The 26,623-nt window shown below is 40.9% G+C and overlaps 1 protein-coding gene across 1 annotated transcript; it reads left to right on the top strand.

The window, feature by feature from the left end:
- Positions 1-881: 881 nt before the first annotated feature.
- Osi9 (DUF1676 domain-containing protein Osi9) lies at positions 882-26,623 on the top strand. Its single transcript, XM_067150905.2, has 2 exons — positions 882-1,416; positions 24,423-26,623. The coding sequence occupies exons 1-2, from the start codon at positions 915-917 to the stop codon at positions 24,761-24,763; spliced, it is 843 nt and encodes a 280-aa protein (XP_067007006.1). The 5' UTR covers positions 882-914; the 3' UTR covers positions 24,764-26,623.

Genomic DNA, 26,623 nt, shown 5'->3' on the forward strand with positions numbered 1-26,623 from the left:
GCGGACCCCGTTCTAGTCCTCGTACATCATTTAAAATTTCGAACCCGGGTCTCCAGGGGTGCAGGGTAATCACATTGACTACTACACCGCAGAGGAGGACCTATTATTATTATTATTATTATTATTATTATTATTATTATTATTATTATTATTATTATTATTATTATTATTATTGCTAAGTTCTTCTACTTCAATTACTCCTAAAGTTATTAACTTTCAAACGTTGTTTATCAGATTATGTTTTACAGGAAGTGAGTTTCAGAGATAAGTAATATGGTATCAAATCCCAAAACCGATATTTTTCAACTGACAGTACAATGTTTCTGTTTGGAGCCAGGGAAAGGAAGAGGCTAGGGTCACCAGTGAGGGAGAAAGCAAAGGTGACTTCACTTTGCTCCACTTCCAGTTACAACAGGTATTTCTTTGATATGAAAATGAAACCGCTCGTGTGGGGAGAGGGAGGTGGGTGATGTTCGGCAGCCTGCCATGGCGAGCCGAGCCCAGCCCAGTACGTACGTGTGTGTTACGTACAGTGGACTGCCCCTGAAAACCAGACCAGATTGACCAACCCATATACATACAAGACCAAGTCCGTCTCCCCACCACCAGCTCTTCTCTCTTTTTCCCCTCCTCGCGCTCCTATTAGAAGAAAAACAACCAACCCGAATCTTCTTCGTCTTCTTCTTCGTCATCTTTTCCCCCTACTCTCCCCTCCTCAATCACATTGTTGTAGTCCCTCCCTGACACATTTAACGGGGTTTCTTCGTATCCATTTTAAATATTTTAATACTTTTGCCAAGGCTGGGTTTGTGGAATAAATAAAAAGGCCGATAGAGAGTCACCTGCAGGTCATTCTCCGTTCAGCTGTAGTTGGAGCAAGAGGAAGTGCCAGTGTTAGAATCTAGTGTACGGCAATGATGGTGTTCAGCAAGTGGATGGTAGTATTCGTGCTAGGACTTGCCTGTTGCACGTCAGGCTTCCCTGCCGAGGATCCTAGTCCAGAAGATGTTCCACAGAAAGACGACATTCCATCACCGATATCTTCCATTGAGAATGGTCTTGAACAGGCCCGGCAGTTCATTCAGACCTGCGGCAACAAGGATTTAGTGCCTTGCTTGAAGGTCAGAGCTCTGACTGCAGTGGACCGCGCGCTCAGAAGGAACAGTATTAGCATCATGGATGGTGTGTCCTTGGTGAAGTCCGACGAAGCTGCTGAAGAGTCCTCGAGAGTGTTGAATGGAAGAGCAGTGACAGAGGCGGAACTGGACGCGACGCTACCTGGCGACGCCGAGGAGAAGGACGCTCAAGTAGAGAACCTCTTGGTGGACAGGATAGCAAGATTCTTCGAATCTTTCACCGTTCAACTCAAGATGCCAGACTCAGCCATCTCCGAAGTCCGCAAAACTCTTGATGAAGGTAAGCATTCCACTTTATATTCAGTGAGTCAAACATTATTTGAAATTAGTCTGTACCTAGTCATTTCAATATTCTTATATTCAAATCCAGTAGTGGCAGGTTCCGTTAGAATTTTCATTTAGTAGACTACTTAGAGATAATCAGTAGAAATATATCTAACCAGCTGCTTATTTTTTCATATATCGCTGTTGCGCCTAGAAAAACCGCTATGTGATAATATTTCAGCTTATAACTCTGTCCAGAAATGTTCTGACATCTAAGATTCAGTATTGCATAAACTATTTCTACGAATTTTCGTCCTAAGTGATACATGTGCTGCGGGTTAGTATTTCTCCCCTGAATATTGTCATATAGCAGAATATCGAAGCGCAACGACGATTCCCTATAACGTAGTGAGAAAATCAAATCGTGCAACATAGCATTACAATTAATAAGAAAATAGTTGTAATTATAGTCTTAATGGAAGCAGTAATAATAGTAGTGGTGGTGGCAATAGTAATAGCATATCCAGTAAAACCGCATTTAATGGGATCTCGTGGAAAAGAATATCTAGAAATGTAGAATGTGGAAAATGTATTTCTTACCTGTACATTGCTTCAATTTGTTTCTGTGTAAGTTGTTATTTAAGTGTAAATATGTTTATCAAATGCTCAAATTTATGGTCTACTTTTTTAAGCTGAATGGTTATTAATTTTTGTTAGTACCGAGATCGATAGCTGCAGTCGCTTAAGTGCGGCCAGTATCCAGTAATCGGGAGATAGTGGGTTCGAGCCCCACTGTCGGCAGCCCTGAAGATGGTTTTCCGTGGTTTCCCACTTTAACACCAGGCAAATGCCGGGGCTGGACCTTAATTAAGGCTACGGCCGCTTTCTTCCACTTCCTAGGCCTTTCCTATCCCATCGTCGCCATAAGACGTATCTGTGTTAGTGCGACGTAAAGCAAGTAGCAAAAAAAATTGTTGGTGATTTAACGTCGCACAAACACGTCTTTTTTGGCTTCGCCTTGTATGAATTAATTTTAAGCAATTACTAGTTGTAGTACCAACTTTAATCTTATTTTCTATGTTATCTCTTATTTGAATATGTTAATGTGGTTTTTTTAATGTAGGCCTACGTTTCATGTTATAGTCATTAGTTGAAAATTAGTTGTATTGGAAAGCATAATGTTAACGTGAATTAGGTCTAAATTAATCATGACTTTTAACTATCGATTATAATGGCTCCATAACTGAATGATTAGCATGCTAGGTGCCGGGTTCGATTCCCGGCCAGATCGGGATTTTAATTAGTTAATTCCTATGGCTCGAGGACTGTGTATATGTGCCGTCTACAATGTTAGAATTCATCTTATGTAGGGCTCCATCCTCAAAAATGTATATGGTGTCAAAAGGGGCACCTGAAATAGGTCTCTCCGGGGGCCACATTGTTAACTTTTTTTTTTTTTTTTTTTTTTGCTGTTTGCTTTACGTCGCACCGACACAGATAGCTCTTATGGCAACGATGGGACAGGAAAGGACTAGTAGTGCGAAGGAAGCGACCGTTGCCATAATTAAGGTACAGCCCCAGCATTTGCCTGGTGTGAAAATGAGAAACCACGGAAAACCATCTTCAGGGCTGCGATAGTGGGGTTCGAACCCACTATCTCTTGGATTCAAGCTCACAGCTGTGTGACCCTAACCGCACGGACAACTCTCCCGGTCACATTATTGACAATGGTAAGCGTTGTGACCCCCGGTTCGATTCCTGGCCGAGTCGGCGACTTTAACCACGATTTCTTCCACTAGCTCGAGATACATTTTGTATTTGTCGTACCTGTATTTACGTAAAGCAGATCACATTAGCAACCAGCACAGAAACACGCAATAACGAACACATACCTCCACACAGGGTTGGCATTAGGAAGGGCGTGCAGCCGCAAAACTGGGTTAGAGTCACCTGTAGTTCCCGTCCCAATGGGAAAACGGCCAGGAAGAAGAAGAAACGAACATTGACGGGATATTTAAAGTAGGCGGTAGACTTGATCTTCAATAATATTTTCTGAAATGACCAAGTTATAGTCCTAGTACAGTACTTTGTAGCAAATCTGTTCCAAATGAGAAATCAATCAGGAATAACTGTCTCCTTTAACTTTCCATACTCCCCACCATCAGATCCAAGGCTCACAACAATTAGTCTATGAACGAAGACAAGAGGCTCTTCTGTTTACTAATACCAGACGAAAGTGTCACTTACATCAGATTTAGTAATTAGTTTATATAACGCCGGGCTGAGTGGCTCAGACGGTTGAGGCGCTGGCCTTCTGACCCCAACTTGGTAGGTTCGATCCTGGCTCAGTCCGGTGATATTTGAAGGTGCTCAAATATGTCAGCCTCGTGTCAGTAGATTTACTGGCACGTAAAGGAACTCCTGCGGGACGAAATTCCGGCACTTCGGCGTCTCCGAAAACCGTAAAAGTAGGTAGTGGGAAGTAAAGCAAGTCGCATTATTATTATGATTAGATTATAGAACGTGCAAGAGGGTCCTTGTAGATATTCTTTCCACAATTCTTCACATCATTTCAACTTCTTAACTAAGACTGCAATCTCTGGGGTCAACAGATATACTTAGCTATTTGTTTACGTCGCACCAACACAGATAGGTCTTATGGCGACGATGGGACAGGAAAGACCTAGGAATGGGAAGGAAGCGGCCGTGGCCTTAATTAAGGTACAGTCCAAGCATTTGCCTCGTGTGAAAATGGGAAACCACGTAAAACCATCTTCAGGGCTGCCGACAGTGGGGCTCGAACCCACTATCTCCCGGATGCGAGCTCACAGCTGCGCACTCCTAACCGCACGGCCAACTCGCCCGGTCAGATGTATTTCAATGTGTAGGAACTACAAAAGCACCTCTCAAGACATGTATTTACAATTTAAAACAATTTAATTAAATACAGTGATTTAGTTCTCTTTGCTCATTTTCATATCAAGCAGGATTTATGCTATGTTCCTCTTTGTCTTTATGTCACCTTCAATTTCTTCGGCATAATTCATATTAATTAATATTTTTATAACAAGAATATTTAAAACAAATATACGACATCGCCTGTAACAAATTGTATTTCATTTTTCAGTAGAGTTTAAAAAGAAATACGCTGTAAGATGTTTTTAATCACATCATAATTGCATTTCAGAAGAAGAAATTGGAACTTGCCAGGTTAAAAATGTTTTATTTTTCCAAAAGGGTGTTAGGGCTTTTCGTCCCGTGAAACATCACTAAGTGATGCGTTTTGAAAGTTAAATTTTTGACAGAGCATTATTCCATTCTTAAAAGTATTATTTCAGACCCATAATATGGCATTTGGTTTTCCTACTAACATAATTCCAGTCAGTGAGACTTCATTCGGAAATTTCACATGCTTTTAACTTGGATCTGAACCGCAGACCCTTCAGTATAAGGCTATTGACGGCGCCACTAACCACCACGCCTCTTTGTAGATATACCTTGATTAGCTGGAAAGAGGAACTAATTGACTACCTTGAGTTACCATTATGTAATTCTCTCAGTTCCGTCAGTAACACTTTCCCACTGACATAACTTGAAATGAAACTGAAATTTGCCGACAGTTACTTCACACTACAATGGAGAAGAAATGTTCCATTCACTTCCTCGACAAATAAAGCAAGTGAACGTACTAATGGTCGCACTTCTTGTGCCCAGGAGCTGGACATGACAGGCAGAATTCTAGACTGACAATAGCTCACTGATCATTACACTTCACACAATACACTGTAATCAAAAAGAACACTTTCGCCGCTATTCGCAGGTGGCAGCTTGGAAATGAAGGTCGAGATCTTGCTTTAGGCAGAACAATGAGACGATATCTACCACGTATGACGTGCGTGGGTGCGAGAGGATATGCATGGGAGACTAGAGGGGGAGAGACATATCTCCATACCATACCGCCTTTGACTCGGAACACGTGGGAAACTCGTCTTAGGATCATTTCAGTCAGTTTCTGGAAACGAAATCGTACCAGGCTCATTAAAATATGTAACTGGCTAGTCTAGGCCGCCTATGTGTTGTAGTTGTTAGTGTGGTTAGCTGCCACCCGCAGAGCCCCGGGTTCGATTCCCGGCTCTGCCACAAAATTTGAAAAGTGGTACGAGGGCTGGAACGGGGTCTACTCAGCCTCAGGTCAACTGAGTAGAGGTGGGTTCGATTCCCACCTCAGCCATCCTGGAACTGGTTTTCTGTGGTTTCCCCACTTCTCCAGGCAAATGCCGGGATGGTACCTAACTTAAGGCCACGGCCGCTTCCTTCCCTCTTCCTTGTCTATCCCTTCCAATCTTCCTATCCCCCCGCAACGCCATTGTTCAGCATAGCGGGTGAGGCCGCCTGGGCGAGGTACTGGTGATTCTGCCCAGTTGTATCCCCGACCCAGAATCTGAAGCTCCAGGACACTGACCTTGAGGAGGTAGTGGGCTCCCTCGCTGAGCCCGAGGGAAAAACCAACCCTGGAGGGTAAGCAGATTAAGAAGAAACTGGCTAGTCTAGCTCACACTGGAGATTTTTGCTAGAGATTTAACGTCGCACTAACACATGGGAAGGTAGTGAACATGGCCTGAATTAAGGTACATCCCAAGCATTTGCCTTATGGAAATGGGAAACCACGGAAAACCATCTCCAGGGCTGACGAAACTCGGGAGTCAACAGAGGGGAGATCTACAGAGTGACTTGCGTCTGAGAAAATACCCACACAAAAAATCAATATTGGAAATCATAGGATAAGGTTGGAGAAAGTTTTACATTGTAATGTATTTGTTTATTTTTTCGATTTATTCAGAGGATTGCTTAGCCGACTAGATAAAGGCAACAACTACTTCTGAACGCAGTTATTGTCCTGGGTCTCATTCGATCTACAACTAAATTGAGCACAAGATTAATGATTGGGAACGAAGAGCCGAGGTTACGAACAGGTTACATTTAACTCCGAGAACTTCATGGTTTATTAAGGAGTATTAATTTATTTATTTGAAGGATAGTATTGCAAAAATATTACTTTTCCTCAGAAAGGTATAATTGGATAGGACATCTAGAATATGCATAATGTTTTCATAAAAGTTGTAGATATAATAAATTGATTCAATATCGTATCAAATACGGGATATACAGTACTTTGTAGGACTACGGGGAATTTTCATCACAAGCACCCAGAAGAAATTTCTCGACGGTTCGATTGTTCATTCTGTAGAATTCAGTTTATTCTGGGAAATATTATTTTTTCTTATTTATCCTATTTGTCAAGTAAATTAGAATATACATTTTGGTTGATGGTTAACCATGCCTCACTATGTGCATCCAATCCAAATGATTGATTTTGGAGCAGGCAAGACTGGAGAACCCGCTATGAAGAGCTCTTAGTTCATAACTGCGTCCAGCCTTGATAGAAACGAAAAAATATCATCTGTCTCGTTTCTGCTGTCTTCACTGAAGAATATGTAAAAGACTGCACCATGGATCGGTTATCCTTGTACTAGAATAGTTCAGAACAGGCAGTGACCAGTATTTAGTTTTTATGAGCGTAGCACCATCATACAACCAGGAAACGCCTTCAGCGAAGTTTGAACGCATTCAGAAAACATCGTTCCACGACCACAAAGTTTTCGAGCGTTGAAATAAATTGGTGGTCAGTATTTACGGAATTCAAAATACATTTAACTAAAAGTTCAGTGTGATGAGCGAAATCGCAGTCGGTGAAATTATAGAGAGTTGTGAATCCTTTCTGAAAACTTCATTTTCGATAAATTTTACTCTTTTGTTTAAAAGATTTATCAATCATTCTGTAATCCAGAGTCAGTTGCTCCTACGGATATCTAGTGAGTTTTTGGACGGGGATTTATTCTAGATAAGCCGACAGAGATGGCGATGGTGAAGATTTGTATTCTGAGGGCCAAAACATCATAATCAAGATCTTGAATTCTTAATCACAAGAGAGAAACAAGGGCATGTGAAGTGCTGAAAATGATATAATAATTTGAGATACAACACAATAGGAAAAGAGTCGTACAATAGTAGTGGGAGGGAGGAGGGTAGAACGAGAGGAGTCATGGTTCCGTGCCTACAACTTAATGAGCCCCTGGCATATTTAGTAGATGGCAAGTGAGTAACAGCGTTTCGAATCTTTTCGATACATGTGAGATTTTTGAAATGAGATCATGTCCTTGTGTTCACGATGTCAAGCTACTGTAAAACGGTAGGCGGAATGAGGAAGGCAGGAAGTAGGTGTGGCTCCTAGGAATTATCTAGGACGTATCCTGGGGCAGTGTCGGCCAAGTAGTGTGATGCGTGCTTGATGGCTTGTAATCAGCTGTGCTCTCAGCTGCCCGCTGACACACTTGTCAGGTCGCTGAACTGTCAAGGTAAATGACTCGTTACTTGCTTGTCACCATCGCCACGTGTTTGAGGTATCATCACACCTCAGCGGGAGCTCCCCCAGCCTTGATCGTTAAGGCGTTGAGGTCTATATGGTCTGCCACCGTGGTTAGCCGGTTCGAGTCCTGTTGGAGATAACTTTTTCACCATCAGAATGTTGGCCGGCAGGGTAGGAGAGGTATTGGTATACAATTTCCAATCACTAGATTGCGTGAAAAAAGCCTGGATTCAATTCCAAACATCTTCGCAGTGCTCATATGGATGATGACGTAAATCTTTGAGCAGAACCCTTGGTTTTATTCAATAGGAGTAGGCTACGTGCCGACACCGGGTTTCACCCTCTCCCTACCTCATTATCATCATCATCCCACATCCACATGCGCAGCTCGCCCATGGCCGTCAAATAGAAAGACCTTCACCAGGCGAGCCGAACATGGCCTTGGACATTCCCGGCACCAAACGCCACAGGAGATATAAGAGAAATACATTAATGTATCCAATAAGGTAACCTAATATCATCTTCGCCTTCATAGCCTCTCTTGTGGTGTTGCTTCTAACCGGGAGGGCCTAGGATCTCTCCCAGTGTCGTCCAAGGATTGTAATCGTGATCTGCGGCAGGAAGGGGATTCGCTTGAACAAGTGCCATCAGCTGAGGACTGCGTGGTACGCCACTCTGGCTAGACAGGCCAAAATCCATATGTACTGTATTCCGTCTTCCTTTAAGCATCAAAATAGGAGGGCCATTGTGCCTCAGGTTCGACTGTTGCCTCGACCAATGATTGAGTCAGCCCATCAGTTTAAATAATTATGTAGTTTTCCTTTTGTCTCAATAACTAGCTTTACAGGGACGACGAGGTGCCAGAATTTTGACCTACAGTGAAATCATTTACGTGTCAGGAAATATATGGACATAAGACTGGCATATTTGAGCACGTCTAATATCACTGAAATCTTTCGAAACCCAATCCGGCTACAAGGCCTCACAACATGTTAACAGACGTTAAATAAACAACAATAATTAAACAGGGTTACTCATTTCTGACTGCTGTTGGGAGAAGGATAATGATATCTACTGAGCCTATCATGAAACGTTTTTTTTTTTTTGACAAGGTTGTCTGTCTGTTAGGTCATCAGCCCAGAGGCTGGTTAGATCCTCAAATAGCACCACCAAAGCTATACAACTATAGGAAAACGAAAAAAAAAAATGGCAGCACCAAAATGAAGCATACTAGGCAATATGAGGAGTGATTGAGTTTGCCATTGCTTTCCTCCCTGGGCCAAACAGTGCTATTGCAGCACGACTTGCCCAGACCCTCAGACACACTGGTCATGCTCTGAATGTCATTACTCAGCCCCACTCATACCCCAGCAGCTTTCATATTGTCACAGCCGTGGATGGTACTGGGACTTCGGTCGAAGCTACACTTTGCTGTGGTCTGCCCCAAGAAATAGATGCAAAAGTACTGTCTCCATCAAGAACCGACAGCAGGCAGTGAACAAGGTTATGTCCTATGAATTGTCTGCAATTTGGTCTAATATTTAACTACACCGTGCCTCCATGGCTCACGTGGCCGCTCACCGCTGGGTTCCGTGGTTCAAATCCCGATCACTCTATGTGAGATTTATGCTGGACAAAGCGGAAGTGGGACCGGTTTTCTCCGGGTACTCTCGTTTTCCCTGTTATCTTTCATTCCAGCAACATTCTTCTTTATCATTTCGTCTGTCAGTCGTTAATCATTGCCCCACACGAGAGTGACTGGCTAGCACAATTCCTAATATCTAAACTCGCAACTAGATGGGGGCCCCATTCATTCCATTCCTGACCCGGTCGAATGACAGGAAACAGACTGTGGCTGTTCATTCACCTATACCATTCTCCGGACGAAACACGTTTACAATTATAAAAGCTACCGTGGTTCAGCAAGATAGCTTGCAATACGGTTGGCCTGGTTTTAATTACCTGCTCTTCTCTTTGAAGACCTGGAATGATGTGGATCATTCTTAAAAACGCAATTCAGTGTAGAAGTGCCATTCAATCCCACACTCTGCTAGCCGATGAGTCGATTTAATGGTCCCTGATATCAGCCTCGTTATTTGATGCGGCTGAACATCGCTTTTCTTTGCAAACCAGATGTTGAACAAAGTAGTCAGTTCTGTGGATGGTAGACTGAAAGTCGGAGTTGAGTGTCTCTGTGGAGGTAGACAACTTGTTTTTAATGGCCTCGGCCTTCCTACAGAGAACTGAACCTGCGTTCTGCTAGGTGAACCTCACACGCCACCACCATCTAGGCACTACTTTTTTAGAAGTTCCTTTTACATTGCACCGATACAGATAGGTTTTATGCTGACGATGCAGTAGGAAAGGCCTAGGATTGGAAAGGAAGCAGCCATGGCCTTCATTAAGGAACAGTCCCAACATTTGCCTGGTGTGAAAATGGGAAACCACGGAAAGCTATTTTCAGGGCTGCCGACAGTGGGTTTCGAACCCACTAACTCCCGAATACTGGACACTGGTCGCACTTAAGTGACTTCATCTATCAAACTCGATCTAAGTGCATCTGTTAGAAATAACAGGTTTTACTCTCAGCTAGGACTAGGTATTGCTGATCACTACTGATATTCTAACCCCTCACGATAATTTTCCCACTTACAATTCTTGGCTGGCCTCTTCCGTCTATCACCACTGTGGTGCGCATCGTTTATGCTTTTTCCACGAGTTGAAGTACTGTGCATATGTACATATTTTAACGTCACGCCGACAGATATAGGCCTAGGTCTTATGACGACGATGGGATAGAAAAGGGCTGGAAGTGGGAAGGAAGCGGCCGTGTCCATAATTAAGGTACATCCCCAGCATTTGCCTAATGTGAAGGTGAGAAACCGCGGGAAGCCATCTTCAGGCCTGCCGACAATGGGGTTCTAACCCACTCTCTCAGGAATGTGGCTACCATCGGCATTTTCCAGAAGCTACCCATATCAAACAATGGCAGTATTTACTAACTAGCAAATGAACACACACGCACACCTCAAAAAGGTCTAACCTCGTTTGAATTCACAGTCGTACTTCTGATGGCCGCATTACCGAATATTCATCACGACAATGAATTGACACCCACTCTGCGAGTGTATTTCGCCTGTCTTTTTGTGATGTTACTTTTAAAAAACTTGAACCTAAATCACTTGTGGAATGTTTCATTTTGGTGGGACATCATTGGATAGTTCGCTGTAGCCTGGCCGCTCCTCTGTGGAACTTTCTCTGAGCAAACACAAATAAGACGGTCAACTGACTCTTAAAATCCGTGATAGAGCCCATAGCGAGTACACTCTAAGAAAATAGAACATCCTCAACCTACCATACGTAATCCTGGTCGGCCATCGACGAAATGGTGCTACGTGGTAGTTCTTTTATTTAAATTTCAGGAACGTGCTAGAATAAGATCATTCTCAACGCTACAGGTTCTTCTAACGCTACCGTAGCCTCAATCAATACAATTGCACCTTAGGGCAGGCATCTTGATGCAGTATCATAGATTAAAAGAGGGACTTTATACAGTATTCAATATTAATAATAATACAATACAATTATTACAGTTACATTACAATACACCCATTAAACCAGAATGTATTTATGGACCAGAAACGCTAATTTTGAACTGGAAAGCAGGCATTGAAAACAGAGAAAATGGAACGCAGTATCATAAGAAAAGTTCTAGGCCCAATACGCGTCGACACAAATACCAATCCAGAGGCAGACAGCAAATCAAACAAAACTCAAATATTCACAGTGAGATTAGAAAACGCTGGTTAGAACTCTATAGGCACATTCAAATAATGCATCTGGACAGACTTACAAAACAAGGAGTCGAATTGTACGAAAACTAGGAGGAAAGCCGAAACAGACACAATGAAATGGATTAGTGAAATCAAAACCGATTTGAAACAGGCACGAATTACACCAGCAGATGTATTACAATAATACAATGCAATTATTACAGTTACAATACAATATAACCGGGTAATCTTCAGATCCAAAGTTCAAAAATGGCAAGTTGACCAAGAGGAAAGACCAAAGAAGAAGACTGGAACAACCTGGTGTGAGCACAGAAAGGAAGTCCACAGTAAAAGAATGCAAAAAATATGTGCACAAAGTACGGCAAATTTACGCCTCGGAGCACTTTTCGTAGTCCTAGCGGGCATATTCGCATATAATAATAATAATAATAATAATAATAATAATAATAATAATAATAATATAGCAAGGGCATCTTCGTACAGGTTACGAAATTCTCCTGAAAGAATGGAAAATAAAAGTATTCTCTCTCTCTCTGTAACCTCGACATTGAGTGCGGTAGGTCGGTAAATTCTATGCCCAGCCGCCGTCATACCCAGCAATTAAGGTTTTTCTCCCTTGTGATGTAAGCTGAGTGAACTTCAAGGCCATGCGCCACACCAGAAGTACAACACACGCTTCTAAAATTTCTGGCTTCCTGACGACGAATTGAACTCATGTATTTCTGGATGTAGCGATCATCACAGCTAGTTAATCCACGATCTTTAAATTTGAATGTATCTTCATCAAAAGCACAAGTAAGTCCAAAATGGGGTTTCTTAGAAGATTTTGGTGGTTCTGTCTGATTTTTGTTACATTTTCAAGGTGTTTCGAAGAACTAGCAATAGCGAAAGCAGTTATGGGATACAGTCCAGATAAAAAGAAATATAAAGAGAAAAGCAAAGTCATCTCCGTACAGACCCTTGGAGGGGTGGGTCGTAAAGGCTTCCACTATCCGTAACTTCGCACTTGGTGGGGTAGAGTGGTTAACTCTACGTCCGACAGCCTTTTCTCCCAGAAATTAACCTGGTACTCATTTTTGGCGCAGGTTAAGTAGACCTCAGAGCCATGAGCACCTCCGCAAGTGCAAACGTAATTTCTTAAATTTATTTCCCTTCCTGACGGGGAATCGAACCCACGCCCTTACCACCTTTACTGCCTCGGCCAGGCAGTCCCTACAGTCAACGAAATTAAGCCCACATTATACAAGGAGACTACCTACTGAAACAAAACCCATAGTGGTACATCCCTGACGAATCTTCGCCCCCAAACGACCATTCCTCAACTCGAAGGCCAACGGACTACCAGGTGGCGCGTTATCAGTGCCGCGAATTCTCTCGGCCCTTCTAGGCTTTCTGGGCCGGGGACACTACCTCACCGTCAAACAGCTCCTCAATCGTTTCCAGATATGCTGAGCAGGAAATGAACAAAGTCCTCCCGGTAACAGACAAGCTTGCTATCGCTAGACTGCGAGGCCAGCGAGATGACTCCGTCAAACAGTTGTTATCTGCAAGGCCAGTGCGATGAAGCGGGCTTGACTTACCAAGCATGACTGGACTTCTATTCCCGGACGAGAAGTCGAGAGGTTAATTCCTGCAGCCAAAGAGTAATCACGTTATCCGATTTGGTGGCATTGTAACGGATACATTCCACACTTCGAGGAGCCTCACTCACTTGAATGGCAATGGATTTGCTTTTCTTTGTTTCGTTGGACTCAATTGTTCGTTATAGTTGCTTTTGGTCAAGACATCGAATTTCGCCAGAACTGTTTGATATTTAAAGGCACTTTCAGTCTCGTTCATAATTCCTTTCATAGTAAATAATGGTTTTGTGTCTCTTGAAACTGTTAGCAGATAAAGGGATATTATTATTATTATTATTATTATTATTATTATTATTATTATTATTATTATTATTATTATAAAATACATAAAGGGACTCCTTGGACTAATGGTCAAAATTGAAGCCTTCGGTTCAGAGGATCCTGGGTTCCAATGTTCGTAATATTAAACGTGACTTGTTCATTATTCTGACTTCGGGACTGGGTGTTCGTGTTTATCAATCACCACAGAAACACGCAACAGCGAATGCATCCCTCCACGTAGGGTTGCTTCAAAAAGGGTTTAATACACGGACAGTCCCAACCCCAAGTTGTTAAAGCCAGGAACAAGAAGAATATAAAATCTCGTTTCTAACATGTGCACAGTCTTATCAATTTTGTCATTAATTTTTGTATATTTTCATAATATGTGAACTTGTCATAGGAGCAATTAACAATAGTCAGTAACCATGTTGCTGTTCCATCTTTCTTGTACACATTTAAAAGAATCCAGGTTCTCAGGGAAAGTATAAATGTAAAATATGCACTGTCGCTCAGGTGACAGATTTCCTATCAATTGTTTACATACCTTTTCGGAAACGTTTTCAAAGAACTTGGAAGGGTATAGATAATTGCCATTCATCATTTATTCCTTCCTCAATTCCTCTTTCTATACATTAATATTTGCCCCAATATCTTCTTTAGAATTCCAACTTTATCTTCATATTATTATATTTCCTACCTTTACAGCTCGACTGAAGCCTATTTGTCTACTAATGTCATTCCAAGCCATCTCTCCACTAACAACTCGGAATATTCCACAGAGTAGAACATCTCGTATCCTTTGGACCTTTTCCAGTTTTCGTATTAAGCAGACCTCGTGTGAGTCTCATACACTGGAACCATATTCTAATGGGGTGTTACCAGAGACTTACCAGTCTTCTCCGTTACATCTTGACTACAATCCCTAAATACTCTCATATCCATAAGGTATACGATACCACAGTGCAGGTCTTTCCTCATATTAACACGTATAGTAAATAAGTATTGACAACAATAATGGCCATTATACCTGAGTGACTACATCAATAATAGGTCACCAACGCCGTCAATGCAAGCGCATTTTTCAAAATTCAAAGTCCCATCCCAGTGATTTTGATTATTACGTACAAATCTAACAACAATTCACAAAAGCAGTACTCAGTCACGTATACTCTAGTCATCCACAGCTCTAGCTCGTCAGGCAAGCAACTCAATATTGAAATTATCTTGGGGATATGAGCTACGAATTTTAGGCAAATAAAATATAATAAAGTATAAGTATATATTCTTTATACATACATACATACATACATACATACATACATACATACATACATACATACATACATACATACATACATTATCATTATAGACTGTTATGCCTTTCAGCGTTCAGTCTGCAAGCCTCTGTGAATTTACTAAACGTCGCCACAATCCTCGATTTTCAAGTAGGGTTGTGGCCTCATTTAGTTCTATACCTCTTATCTTTAAATCGTTAGAAACCGAGTCTAACCATCGTCGTCTTGGTCTACCTCTACTTCTCTTACCCTCCATAGCAGAGTCCATTATTCTCTTAGGTAACCTATCCTCCTCCATTCGCCTCACATGACCCCATCACCGAAGCCGGTTTATGCGTACAGTTTCATCCGTCGAGTTCATTCCTAAATTAGCCTTTATCTCCTCATTCCGAGTACCATCCTGCCATTGTTCCCACCTGTTTTTACCTGCAATAATTCTTGATACTTTCATGTCTGTCACTTCTAACTTATGAATCAGATATCCTGAGTCCACCCAGTTTTCGCTCCCGTAAAGCAAAGTTGGTCTGAAAACAGACCGATGTAAGGATAGTTTCGTCTGGGAGCTGACTTCCTTCTTTATTTATTCCTCAATAATTACAATCCTTTTCTTATTCATCGTTATCCAGTCGATTAGATTAGCAGCTTGCCTTTTTCTATAACTACGAGTGCTAATGTGAGTCAATGCATCGTTTCTCTTAAGCTGTTATAACTACATTCGATGTGGACATTAAAAACAATAAAATATCAAAAAATATCTACGGGTATTGAACCAAGAAGCACATTACAGTAACAATTATGTAAATAATTTGGCTAGGATTTGAATTTTTTTTAACTAGTAAGGAAACAAGCGCTTTTGGGCTGTTTTCTGGAACTGCATTTAGGCCGGAAACGATTTTCGATTTTTATCTTAGTTTGGTAGAACTATCGAAGACTCACAATTTGAAACCTTTCCAGACCCCGTAGCCCTTCATTTTTCGGCACAGTTGAGGAAAATGCTTAATTTTTACGTTTTTCGTTGTATGGGGCCCCCTTCTTTAATAGAAGGATGAGGCATCGTCAACTTTGTAGCTTCTCCACTTGTCGGTTCGAATCCCCATCCAGGAACTGAAAAACCACATCACGCCAGGGAAATCATTTAGCTTTAAGGGGCCTTCCGCACTAGTCAACCAAACGCAAACACGTCGGCGAATATGTTGACTAAGAGTTGGGGCTTGTTTATCAGCCCAATCAGCTCAATAGTCAGCGGTGAATGTGCAACGAAACGGGCGTCCCTACAACAACTTCTTGTGTGGTTGAAGCATGTGGAGCTGTGTTTGTCTTCGAGAATCATTAACGTACCTCTTTTTAGGGCTTCCTCCTTCGCCCTTGGTGCTGTATTCCTTGTGACTGAGAAATTAGGAATGCTCAGCAACGTTAGTGAAAAAAACAAAGTGATCATAAGGGATGTCTTGGAATGCTATACAGGATTCATCTTCTGGTAGGATACTTCACGTGAAACGCATTCCAATAAGGAGCCGAAGAATGAAGCACATGCAATTTTAGGAAAAATATGCAAGCCACTAGAACCTCTAGCAACTGTTGTTACAGTGAGGAGAAATCAGTAAAAGATGCTCGGAGGAGTAAAACTGCACATCTGGCTTTGTGATAGACTTTCTGAAACTTAAGGATGTTTGCTTATTTGGTTAACTAGTGTGGAAGGAAGCTTACATTTTTTGTGCTTGTATAATCAGTTGACAAATGTGGAGGGCCTCCTGACCAGAGGGAAGGCATTGCCTTCTAGGTGGCCCTACCCTCCCCTTCGGGGAGGGGAACTGAAAACTTTCCTAGGTCCTAGGTCCATTGAATTCTCGGCCAAAACTGAAACAAAGCTACAGTTGCCCAAACGGCTCCAAGTATAACTGGGATAACTTAAACTAAGTTTGCCAGGCTTCTTGGCCGAACGGTCAGAGCAGTGAGTCAGTGGTTCGAGTCACGGCGGGACCAAGGATTTTAGCCAGGCCTAGTTCAGTGTCCTGTCTCGGAGATACGGTGTTTGCTTGAAGACAAGTTCATATACAGACCACAGTGCGAATTACGAATGCGAATTATTTCTTGTGAAATACTTGAGCACACACCTCTACATATGGTTGACAACAGGAAGGGCATCGGTCCGTAAAACTGAAATCAAAGTCAACAAGTGTGCCATGGAGCGACAGCAAACATTTTATTTCCCGTAAAATATTATAACTGTCAGATGTTTAGAAGAACGGTTTCATAATGAGGCGCTCTTTCTTCCAAGATGACAGATTCTGTGAGAACGTGACTCTTTCCTCAACCGATATGACTTGGCGAGATCGTGCTTTTTATCACGTCATTGCGCAGCAGGTCAAAACAGACGTCACCAACTCCGTTCACAAGTGGCATAAATCTTTAGTAAATTTTACCTCCTGGAAGGACGCAGCATGAGCACTGCGTTGAACTCAGAGGTATAGTTCTCCTTCAGTTTCCAAGGTAGCAGGTTCGATCCCAGCTTTATACGATGCCTAAATATGACAACACTGTGTTATTGGCTTCGGGCACATTAAATAACTACTATGCGACAATTTTAGGTTTGGGGTATCTTAAAATATATACCAATTGAAGGGTACAACATATTATTATTATTATTATTATTAATATTATTATTATTATTATTATTATTATTATTATTATTATTATTATTATTATTATTATTATTATTATTATTATTTAAAATTTAAGAAACGAGATTTCCACTTCCGGAAGTGCATATGGCCCTTAGGTGCACTCAGCCTACACCATTAATTCCTGGGAGCAAAGGCGGCCGAGCGTTCAGATAACCACTCTACCCCATCACGTGCTGAGGTTACGAATGGTGGAAGCCTTTACCTTTCACTCATCCAAGGGCCTCCATGGCCTGTACGGAGATGGGTTTGATTTATTATTATTATTATTATTATTATTATTATTATTATTATTATTATTATTATTATTATTATTAATGAATTATCCCAATATTGGAAGACGTTAAGCAAACAACTCAATCAATTCTTCAGTGGGTTCTTCTTGTTTTTCCAATAGATTTTCATTCTTTCTGAGAAGACTTCTTTACGTTCTGCCAACCACTTTGGTCTATACTGTTTTTCTTGTTGTTGCTCTGATGTAGCTTCTCACTTGTTTACCTTGTGCCTAAAGCTGTCTCTTTCTAGGATGTATGATGAAATTATGTTTGCGTTTTTGAGGCCCTTTCAAAGTTCATTAAGCCAATGCATTGAGGTTACATAATCTATTATCCTTTTTGTCAATCGATTTTCTGGTGCTGGGCTGAGTGGCTCAGACGGTTGAGGCGCTGGCCTGCTGACCCCAACTTGGCAGGTTCCATCCTTGCTCAGTCCAGTGGTATTTGAAGGTGCTCAAATACATCAGCATCATGTCGGTAGATATACTGGCACGTAAAAGAACTCCTGCGGGACTAAATTCCGGTACCCCAGCGTCTCCGAAAACCGTAAAAGAGTAGTTAGTGGGACGTAAAGCAAACAAAATTTTTTTAAATTAGATGTTCTGGTAATCTAGTCAGATGGCCGATGAATTTAATTCGTCTTTTCCTAATGTCAGTTTCGATGTTTGAGAATATTTGTGTTGTTTCTATTTATTGTAACCTGAAAGCGTCTTGGCTGTATCTTGCTCGTAAGATTTTCCTAATTATCTTCATCTCTTACTATTATTATCGGACAAAAGGATAGTGTTAGAAAAATGTTGCAAACATTGGGCGGGGAAGATTTGGGAGTAAGGAGAGGAGCTGCTCCACTAAGTGGTATGTTCCGAGCTGTCAGTGGAGAGATGGCGTGATATGATATAAGTAGACGAAGAAGTCAGAGTGGTATTTTTAAAAGTAGGAAAGATCATAACATGAAGCCGAAGTTGGAATTAGGAGAACACATTGAGGCAACCCTGAAACACTCTTAAATGCGATGGAGCGCGCGCAGTAATAGATAATTTGCGTTTCTTGAGGCAAACTCTCCCATTCCTGAATCGTTAGAGGTGGATGTCGATGGTTGAAAATAGCTCTTTTAAGAATGGTCCACACATGCTCAATGCAGTTCATGTCCGGAGAAGACATTGACCAGACCATTCTGCAGATCCCACACCCCCCCAGGTATCCACTCACAGCTGCGGTACTATATGGAAGAGCGTTATCTTCCTATAGAGTAGAACTACCTCGTACAGTCTCTGAACAACCACTTACTATAGGTCGGCGAATGCTGTGTTCGTACACTGCGGTCGCCATGTTTCCTTGAATGTGAACCAGTGTTCTACGGCGGCAGAGCATGATACCTGCTCAGAATAATACTCAACTTGCAACTGTGAATGATTCACTGTCCCCCTCTTGTCCTCCAAATGCGCAGAGTGTTGTCATCAGTGTGTGAACCAATTTGCATTTCATGAGTGAACAACGTTCGTTCTGGTCCATTGATCTCCTGTCCAATTCTAATGTGCTCTACTGTAGCCCATCGAACGTGAGCCACCCTGCAAGCAGCTAACATATCTATGGTCAAAGAAGAAATGGTACGAGTTGCAAAACACTTCTATCCATCCCACCAAGAACTCGTCAGTGAACTCATAAAGCAATTGCACGGTATGGACGCCGGCATATTCTACAGATATAAACACCTCCCAAAAAAACTCTTTAATGAGTAAATCTCGAAATGAATATTATAAGAACAAGAAAAACATGAATCGCGATGTATTTCAGTAAGAAAAGTTGGGCGGGTTGCCTAGCTTACACGGCAGATTGCCTAACCAGCCCCCGACAGTTCGTGTTTAGATCCATTCATTCAACACGCATCTGAGAGCCACCGTTCAAATATATTCAATACCTACCCATCTATGACTAAATACCCGTAACATCACACACACACTTAAGGGAACATGTTGCCAGGTCCATTTCCCACAGTTTTCAAACTTCTGCTACGAGATCAGTGTACTTTTCAATCTTCGTTACATAGGCCTGGTGGACATTGTGACCTGAACGGACCGTCACTTCCAGAAGATCATTCTTCCTGTCAATGTCTTATATTGATGTTTAATTTGACAGGAGGTCAATGAGGAAAATATCATACCTGTTTGATCCTACAGTCCTCTCTGATGCAGAGATCAATTGAAATACAGCCTTAACCTTCACATCAGGTAGTCTGTGCTCATAATATGATATTTTCTATTCCATAAGTTCCGATTTGGTTTCCAGAATAAATATCGGCACCTCATCCTGTCAATGAGTGTATTCTAGGCCTGCCATGGCCTTACATTCACCCACAATATGCTCCCTCCACCGTCTCAGCTGTTCCTCCGCGTCCTCTGAATCTGCCGTCCTCTGCTTCCTTTAAGATAAACTTGGCGTAGTTACGAGTGCTCAGCACTCTATTCTGGATTGCTATCAAGAACTCTTCTGTCTCTCCGTGGACGAAGCCGGAAAGTGGATTTCTTTCTGTCAACAGATGGTTGACGCAGAGGGTGAGGATATGAACCGAGGAGTTCTTTCTACTTCCAAGATTGCTGTAGTTGTTCCGTGTTGGCAAATTTTGCTGGAAGAGTTGGCATGTTTTTAAGATTGAACTGAGTTAACGTATCATCATTACAACAGATATTATTATTATCATCATTTATATTTTGGTTAGGATCACGTAATATAATCCACTGCGTTCATTTCTGTTTTGTTCTTGCTTCATTTCTTGCCTTCCAATAGTTCTTCATTATTTCGCTGAGTTTTTTCTTGTTCTCTTCTCTCCACATTTTATTGCGTTCCTTCTTTTCTTTCTCCCGGAAAACCCTGAAATTGTTATCAATCTCCTCCAATAGTTGTCCTGTTCTGTATTATATCTGATGTTATTCCAATCTCTGCCATATCTCACTTTAGACTTTGCATCCACTGATTGTCATTCTTAGCCTTGCAAACACGATTAAACATTTGTTTTGTGAGTCTGGGATTATCCTTCCTCATTATTTGACCAAACAATTCAACTCCCCTCTTCCTGATCGTATCAGACATTCTTAAAGTTTATTATGTTTTTGTAGTGGTCTGTATTCTTCATGTATCTGAACTCCTAATTTTCAGTCTTTCATAGGCACCAGATTTGTCTTATAATTTTTTTCTATTCCTCCAGCTCTTCTATTTATCCTGTTTTAATGCAGAACATGCACTCTGTAGCACAGAGAGATTCTGGTTTTCTATTTGTTTTGCGTCGCACCGACTCCGATAGGTCTTATGGCGACGATGTGATAGGAAACGCCTAGGAGTGGGAAGGTAAGCGGCCGTGGCCTTAGGCACACGCTCAACATTGGGAAACCACGAAAAACCATCTTCAGGGCTGCCGAGAGTGGTGCTCGAACCCACTATCTCCTGGATGCAAGCTCACAGCTGCGCGACCCTAACCGCACGACCAACTCACCCGGTACATGCTGGTTTAATGTAGTGCCTGATTTTCTTTCTGACTGAGGGACTTTTCTTATTATAGGTATACTTGGCCAGTTGGTAAGCTTCTTCGAATTTCCTTGCTCTTGATTTATTTGCTTTGTTTGTATTGTTCATTAATTTGAGTTACTTCCCCAAGTACTTAAACTTTTTCACCGTGTCGATTTTTCTATAATATTTTATTAACACTGAAGATGAATTTCCAATGTTAACCATAAATTTGAGCTTCTCAAAATATACCTGAAATCCAACTTTTTCTACAATTTCTTTCCAATTCTTTACCTGGAGAGGTGGTGTTTTTATATTCTCAAAAGGAATTGCAATATCTTCAGTGAAGAGCAAACAATTAATACCTACCCCTTTAAATTTCGAACTTAGCCTTATCTTGTGGTGGATTCCTCCTTCTTTGAGCTTTTGTTCCCATACTCTCATTACCTTTTCCAAGACACAATTAAAAATTATCGGTGACAATCAACCCCCTGTCTTATACCGGTATTAATTGTAAATTCCCCTGACTTTCACTTTATACTTTGTATCCCTGAAAGAATTATATAAGTACTATTATTATTATTATTATTATTATTATTATTATTATTATTATTATTATTATCATTATTATAAAAATGGAATGAGGAATAAATACTGAAATCAGAATCCTGCATCGCCGTTCACTGGTACCGAACTATTCATTTTTACGGTTATACGTTCTCTAGGATGAGTTAGTCCGAATACATTTAGTGGTCGGTGAGTTTTAATGACGGAATCGTTAAACGTGAGACGTAGGTTGACGACTGCTTCTCACTCAACACATGATGAAGGTTGAGCTTATTTGCGACTGTATCGCCTTTCCGGTCTGTGGTAATGAGGAAATGGGTTCACAGAACTGGTAGATCACTATGTAGTTCAGCCAATCAGGACAAGCTCGCGTTCTGAACCGGACTCGTACAAGTAGCACGCCTTTATGCCGTCTCTACTCTTAGCCGCTCGCGTATGGGACTAGATGTCAACACTCGCTATAATCTGAGCTGTTGCATATATTTGGAACAATATGCATAGTGGTCGATTTTACCTGGATAATAATAATAAATAAATAATAACAATAAATAACAATAACTAAAGGACCCGTGCTGCTCAACATAATTCGTTATAAATACGTTAGATAACTCGTCTTGATATGCATGTCGTAGTAATATTATTTTACCTACCCTTTTCAATGGTTTTGTGAACATGTAATAAGAAGCGCCTTATGGTAGCCTATGCCGCAGTTCGTAGTCAGAATTCATCCATTCTGACCTTATTATGCCGTCTGCTCGGTAAAAATCTATCCATATATTCATTTCTTGTCCTGCAGTTCTTGATGTAATGTTTGGTATTGTGTCATAGAAGGCAATTACATTTTTAATCGCAGTTCTATATAGAACCGTTGTCTTTTGAGTCTATAGGCTAGTCTCGATCGAGCGCTTTTTTCCAGGCAGAGAACTTTATTAAGATACACGGCCTTCAGTCTTTCTACTGTAGCTACGTTATCCGTAGATAGGAGTTCCCAGATAATGTCTAAGACATATGTCATGATGGAGTCTGTTTATACGTAGACATTTTTCTCTTTGCAGCATGTAAGTTATAAGGAACACTCTGCCATCTGTCGAATATATTTGGAAGCTGGGAAAGGTTAGAGAATCATAGAGTATCTAGCATGGAATAGCATTCTCCTGCAATTATTCGAGTAATCATTTATTTGATTTTGTGATTACTAACAATGTCTCATGACTCACTGGCAGGTAATTCCGGAAAGAATGAAATAAAAATGAAGCAAATCGGTCTAGTAGAAAGGACGGAAGGATTTGCCAAAGCTGTTTCAGTAAACTATTTTAATACATAGATAATAATAGCGACCAAAATCGGAGTACGAATTTCACATAAAAAGACGCAGTATATGGAAGGAACAAAATCAAGATTCGACAATCAAACATTAATCACAAGCAGAGAAATTAAAGAGTTTAGTCCATATTATTCAACCAGCAGCGATAAATCAGTAAACAAACAGCTCCTGGGCTTCAATGAGCTTACAAAATCACCTGGAACAGATATATAACAAAAAGCAATAAATAACTAAGAAACCACTTTTCCGTTTGCGAAAATCAAATAATCATAAAATCTCCCCCGGTCATAGTCATCCATCAACGGCTACTAATTTCAGATAGCAACCAGCCATAAGACATAGCCTGCACGATTGCTAGGTAATATTGTCTGACCATCCATCCATACCTTACATCATTGTCTGCAGAGCTGCTATGGTTACACTTCCGTCAAACATTATGTCGCGTCATGTTACACAAATTTCCGGATGACCCACAGCCATAAGACTTATTTACTGTATGTAAAAAAGGCAAATTACGATTCAACAAAACAGAAAGCAAACCAGAGGCACTTTATGAATTTGAAATCCTGATAAATGGCAACATGTCACAAATAAAAGACATAGAAAGGATAGAGGGGAAAGTTCTTAGAAATTCCTAGAATGAAAATACGAAAATGAAATTTGAATGGAAAAGAAACCAAAGAATAGGTATATCACAGAAGTAATCCCAGATACAATTAGCGAAACGCGATTAAAATTCTACGAACACCTAAAACAGAATGGATAACAACAGGCTGACAAAGAAATTTCTTAACCAGGTTTCTTTTCTTTTATTTTCTTTTATTTTCTCCCCTGTATCTTTTAATTCGTTCACTGAGTGCGTTTCTCCGTTCTTCTGTCCATTTTGTGAATTTTTTATAATATTTCGGTACAAATTTACATTTACTAAAGCTTCAAGTTGCACGGTAATACAAATTTATTCTAGATTTTCGTTGATTTCTTCTAAAAAAATTCCTGTTTTTAGGGACAAATAGAGGCATTTAGTTAATTCACAGAGACTTACAGGCTGAACTCTGAAAGACATAACACTTTATAATGAAATTTTGTGTAATGCACTCTTGTACAGTTTCGCTTTATGGGTGCAGTATGTATGTATGTATGCATGATTTTGAAGCTTTTATACAGATGTTTTCAGGATTTTATACTTTAAAGAAATCAAGTTCATTTTTTGGCGTGCATTGTCACATAACTAAGAACGAACATGTTGTTTGCTTGTTTCAGCTCGTGGCAAGAAGAAGAAGATCAAGATGCTCCTTCCCCTGCTCCTGCTGTTGAAGTTGAAGGCTACAGCCCTGATCCCAGTCGCTCTGGGAGCCCTGGCTCTGCTCTCCCTGAAGGCACTCATCGTGGGTAAGCTCGCCCTCCTGCTGGCCGGTTTGATCGCGGTCCAGAAGCTGCTCGCCAACAGACAGAACACCCAGACCTACGAGGTGGTCGCTCACCCACACATTTCCCATTCGCACGTGAGCTCGTATGCTGACGAACACGGGCACGGCCATTACGGAAGGTCGCTCCCGGACGCCCAGCAGCTCGCGTACAGCGCCTACGCCGACAAGGAGTGAGGTAGTAGCAACACAGCTCAAGTACCGTAAGCGACGCCCAGAGAATAAAATAAACAACAGTCAGGTAGTCCATTCAAGCTTGGTGCAACTCGCTTGTTCATAAGAGCGAACCAAATACTTTTAAGAGGGGTATTTCACAAGTTAATAGCGTCGACTCTGAAACGAATTCAATTGTTATTTTTGATTTCACAGAATTACGGGATATTCTACACGGCGTTGTAGTGGTATCGTAATTAAAAATGCTAAACCAGGAGTAATGACGTATTAATTGGTGAAATGTATCTCATAGAGTCTAGACCATTAATGAGGGATTCTGAAGATTAAACGCACAAAAAGGCCATTACCTCGTTGTAAAGGAAATGACACGCTATTTCTCATGTGTAATCCTAATACTCGACTGGTTCTCAAATTCTTTTATGCATTGATGAGGGTTCGAATTTCGGTGCTCTCAAAGGCCTCGTGATTTCATGGTATCGTACCGTAATTATTACCATCTTAAGAAGATTGTATTACAATTTTTATTATTACCGTAATTTCTAGAGTCCGTCATGATGTAAGTAATTCTCACTGTTTTATTTTACACTCCTTTAATTACGTTATAGCATTACCTTGTTAAAGGTTCAAACTGAGCTATAATAGTTGAAAGTAATGCATATTTAGAACAAATCGTATTTCGTTCATTGGTATTGTAAACTGTTGCACATAAAGCAGCTCAATTTCCCAGTACTCTCTGATTTTAAAGTCGTTTTACATAGAACTAAACCAGTCTCAATTCTCCTGTAGTGTGGATACACTACTTCGAAAATCGATAATGTAAGCTATTTATTTATATTTTGATCAACTGTGCTGTATTCACACAGTAGTTCGGAAAGCTGTTATTAAAATTACACATGCAGTTAGCGAACGGGTCTGGTCGAGTGGTATTCAATGTAATACTCTGCAGTAATTCAAGATTTAGTCAGGATCTCTCTCTGTCTCTCCCTGGTGGATCAGACTGTAAATGCTTATGACTGTGATGTTCACCATAGTAATGGACTATTCAGAAGCGACTGCTCACAAGATTTCTCCAGGGTGCTTCCTTACCGCATACTTGAGCATTGTGTGTTCTTTACCAAAATAACTCTGACCTATTTGATTGGTCAAACTTTGCTAGACGTCCGCGAAATGGAATATAGCAAATACACACTGGGTTGTGCAGTTAAGCTAACACCCAGACAACGACTTCTAAGTACAAGTTAACTTATTACTCTACAAGAGGCGACAACGTGACGTCCAACGCTACGAGACGTGACAATGAATAACACCTCAGCGAATACTCCCGAACTGTTTTAACTGGACTTTTCTAGGAAAACTATTATTCCTCTTACAATATGTCCTTCAATTTTATATTTATTATTAGAAACAATTTCTTCCTTAGTGTGTTCCGTATAATATCAATACAACGCACTTCCCTTCAAGTACTATTCGTACAGGTATTCGAACGATTTTTGATAATACGACTTGACATATTACAAACGTGTGAAAATGAGTTACTACTCGGACGAAGACTAGATACATTTTAAACAGGTATTAGTCATAATTATTTAAATTAGGTTAAGGACCCGATCCATCATTTCATTATGTAACACGAAGCAAAAGAGCTACGAAAGTAGTTCACGGAAGTTAAACAGATCAAACAAGTCGAAATAACCATGTTCTTCTTCCTCCTGCAAAGCGGTAGTGACTGCAGGCGATTCCCTACCACTGCGTCCATTTCTCAGCACAGCGGAACCTAGCCGAAACTAGGTCGTCATATTCACACAAAGAAAACCAAAACACTGTATTTATAATATGATATTATTAATGTTATTATTTACCTAT

The sequence above is a fragment of the Anabrus simplex genome, chromosome 7 (genome assembly GCF_040414725.1).
Source record: "Anabrus simplex isolate iqAnaSimp1 chromosome 7, ASM4041472v1, whole genome shotgun sequence".
NCBI classification, from domain to species: domain Eukaryota; kingdom Metazoa; phylum Arthropoda; class Insecta; order Orthoptera; family Tettigoniidae; genus Anabrus; species Anabrus simplex.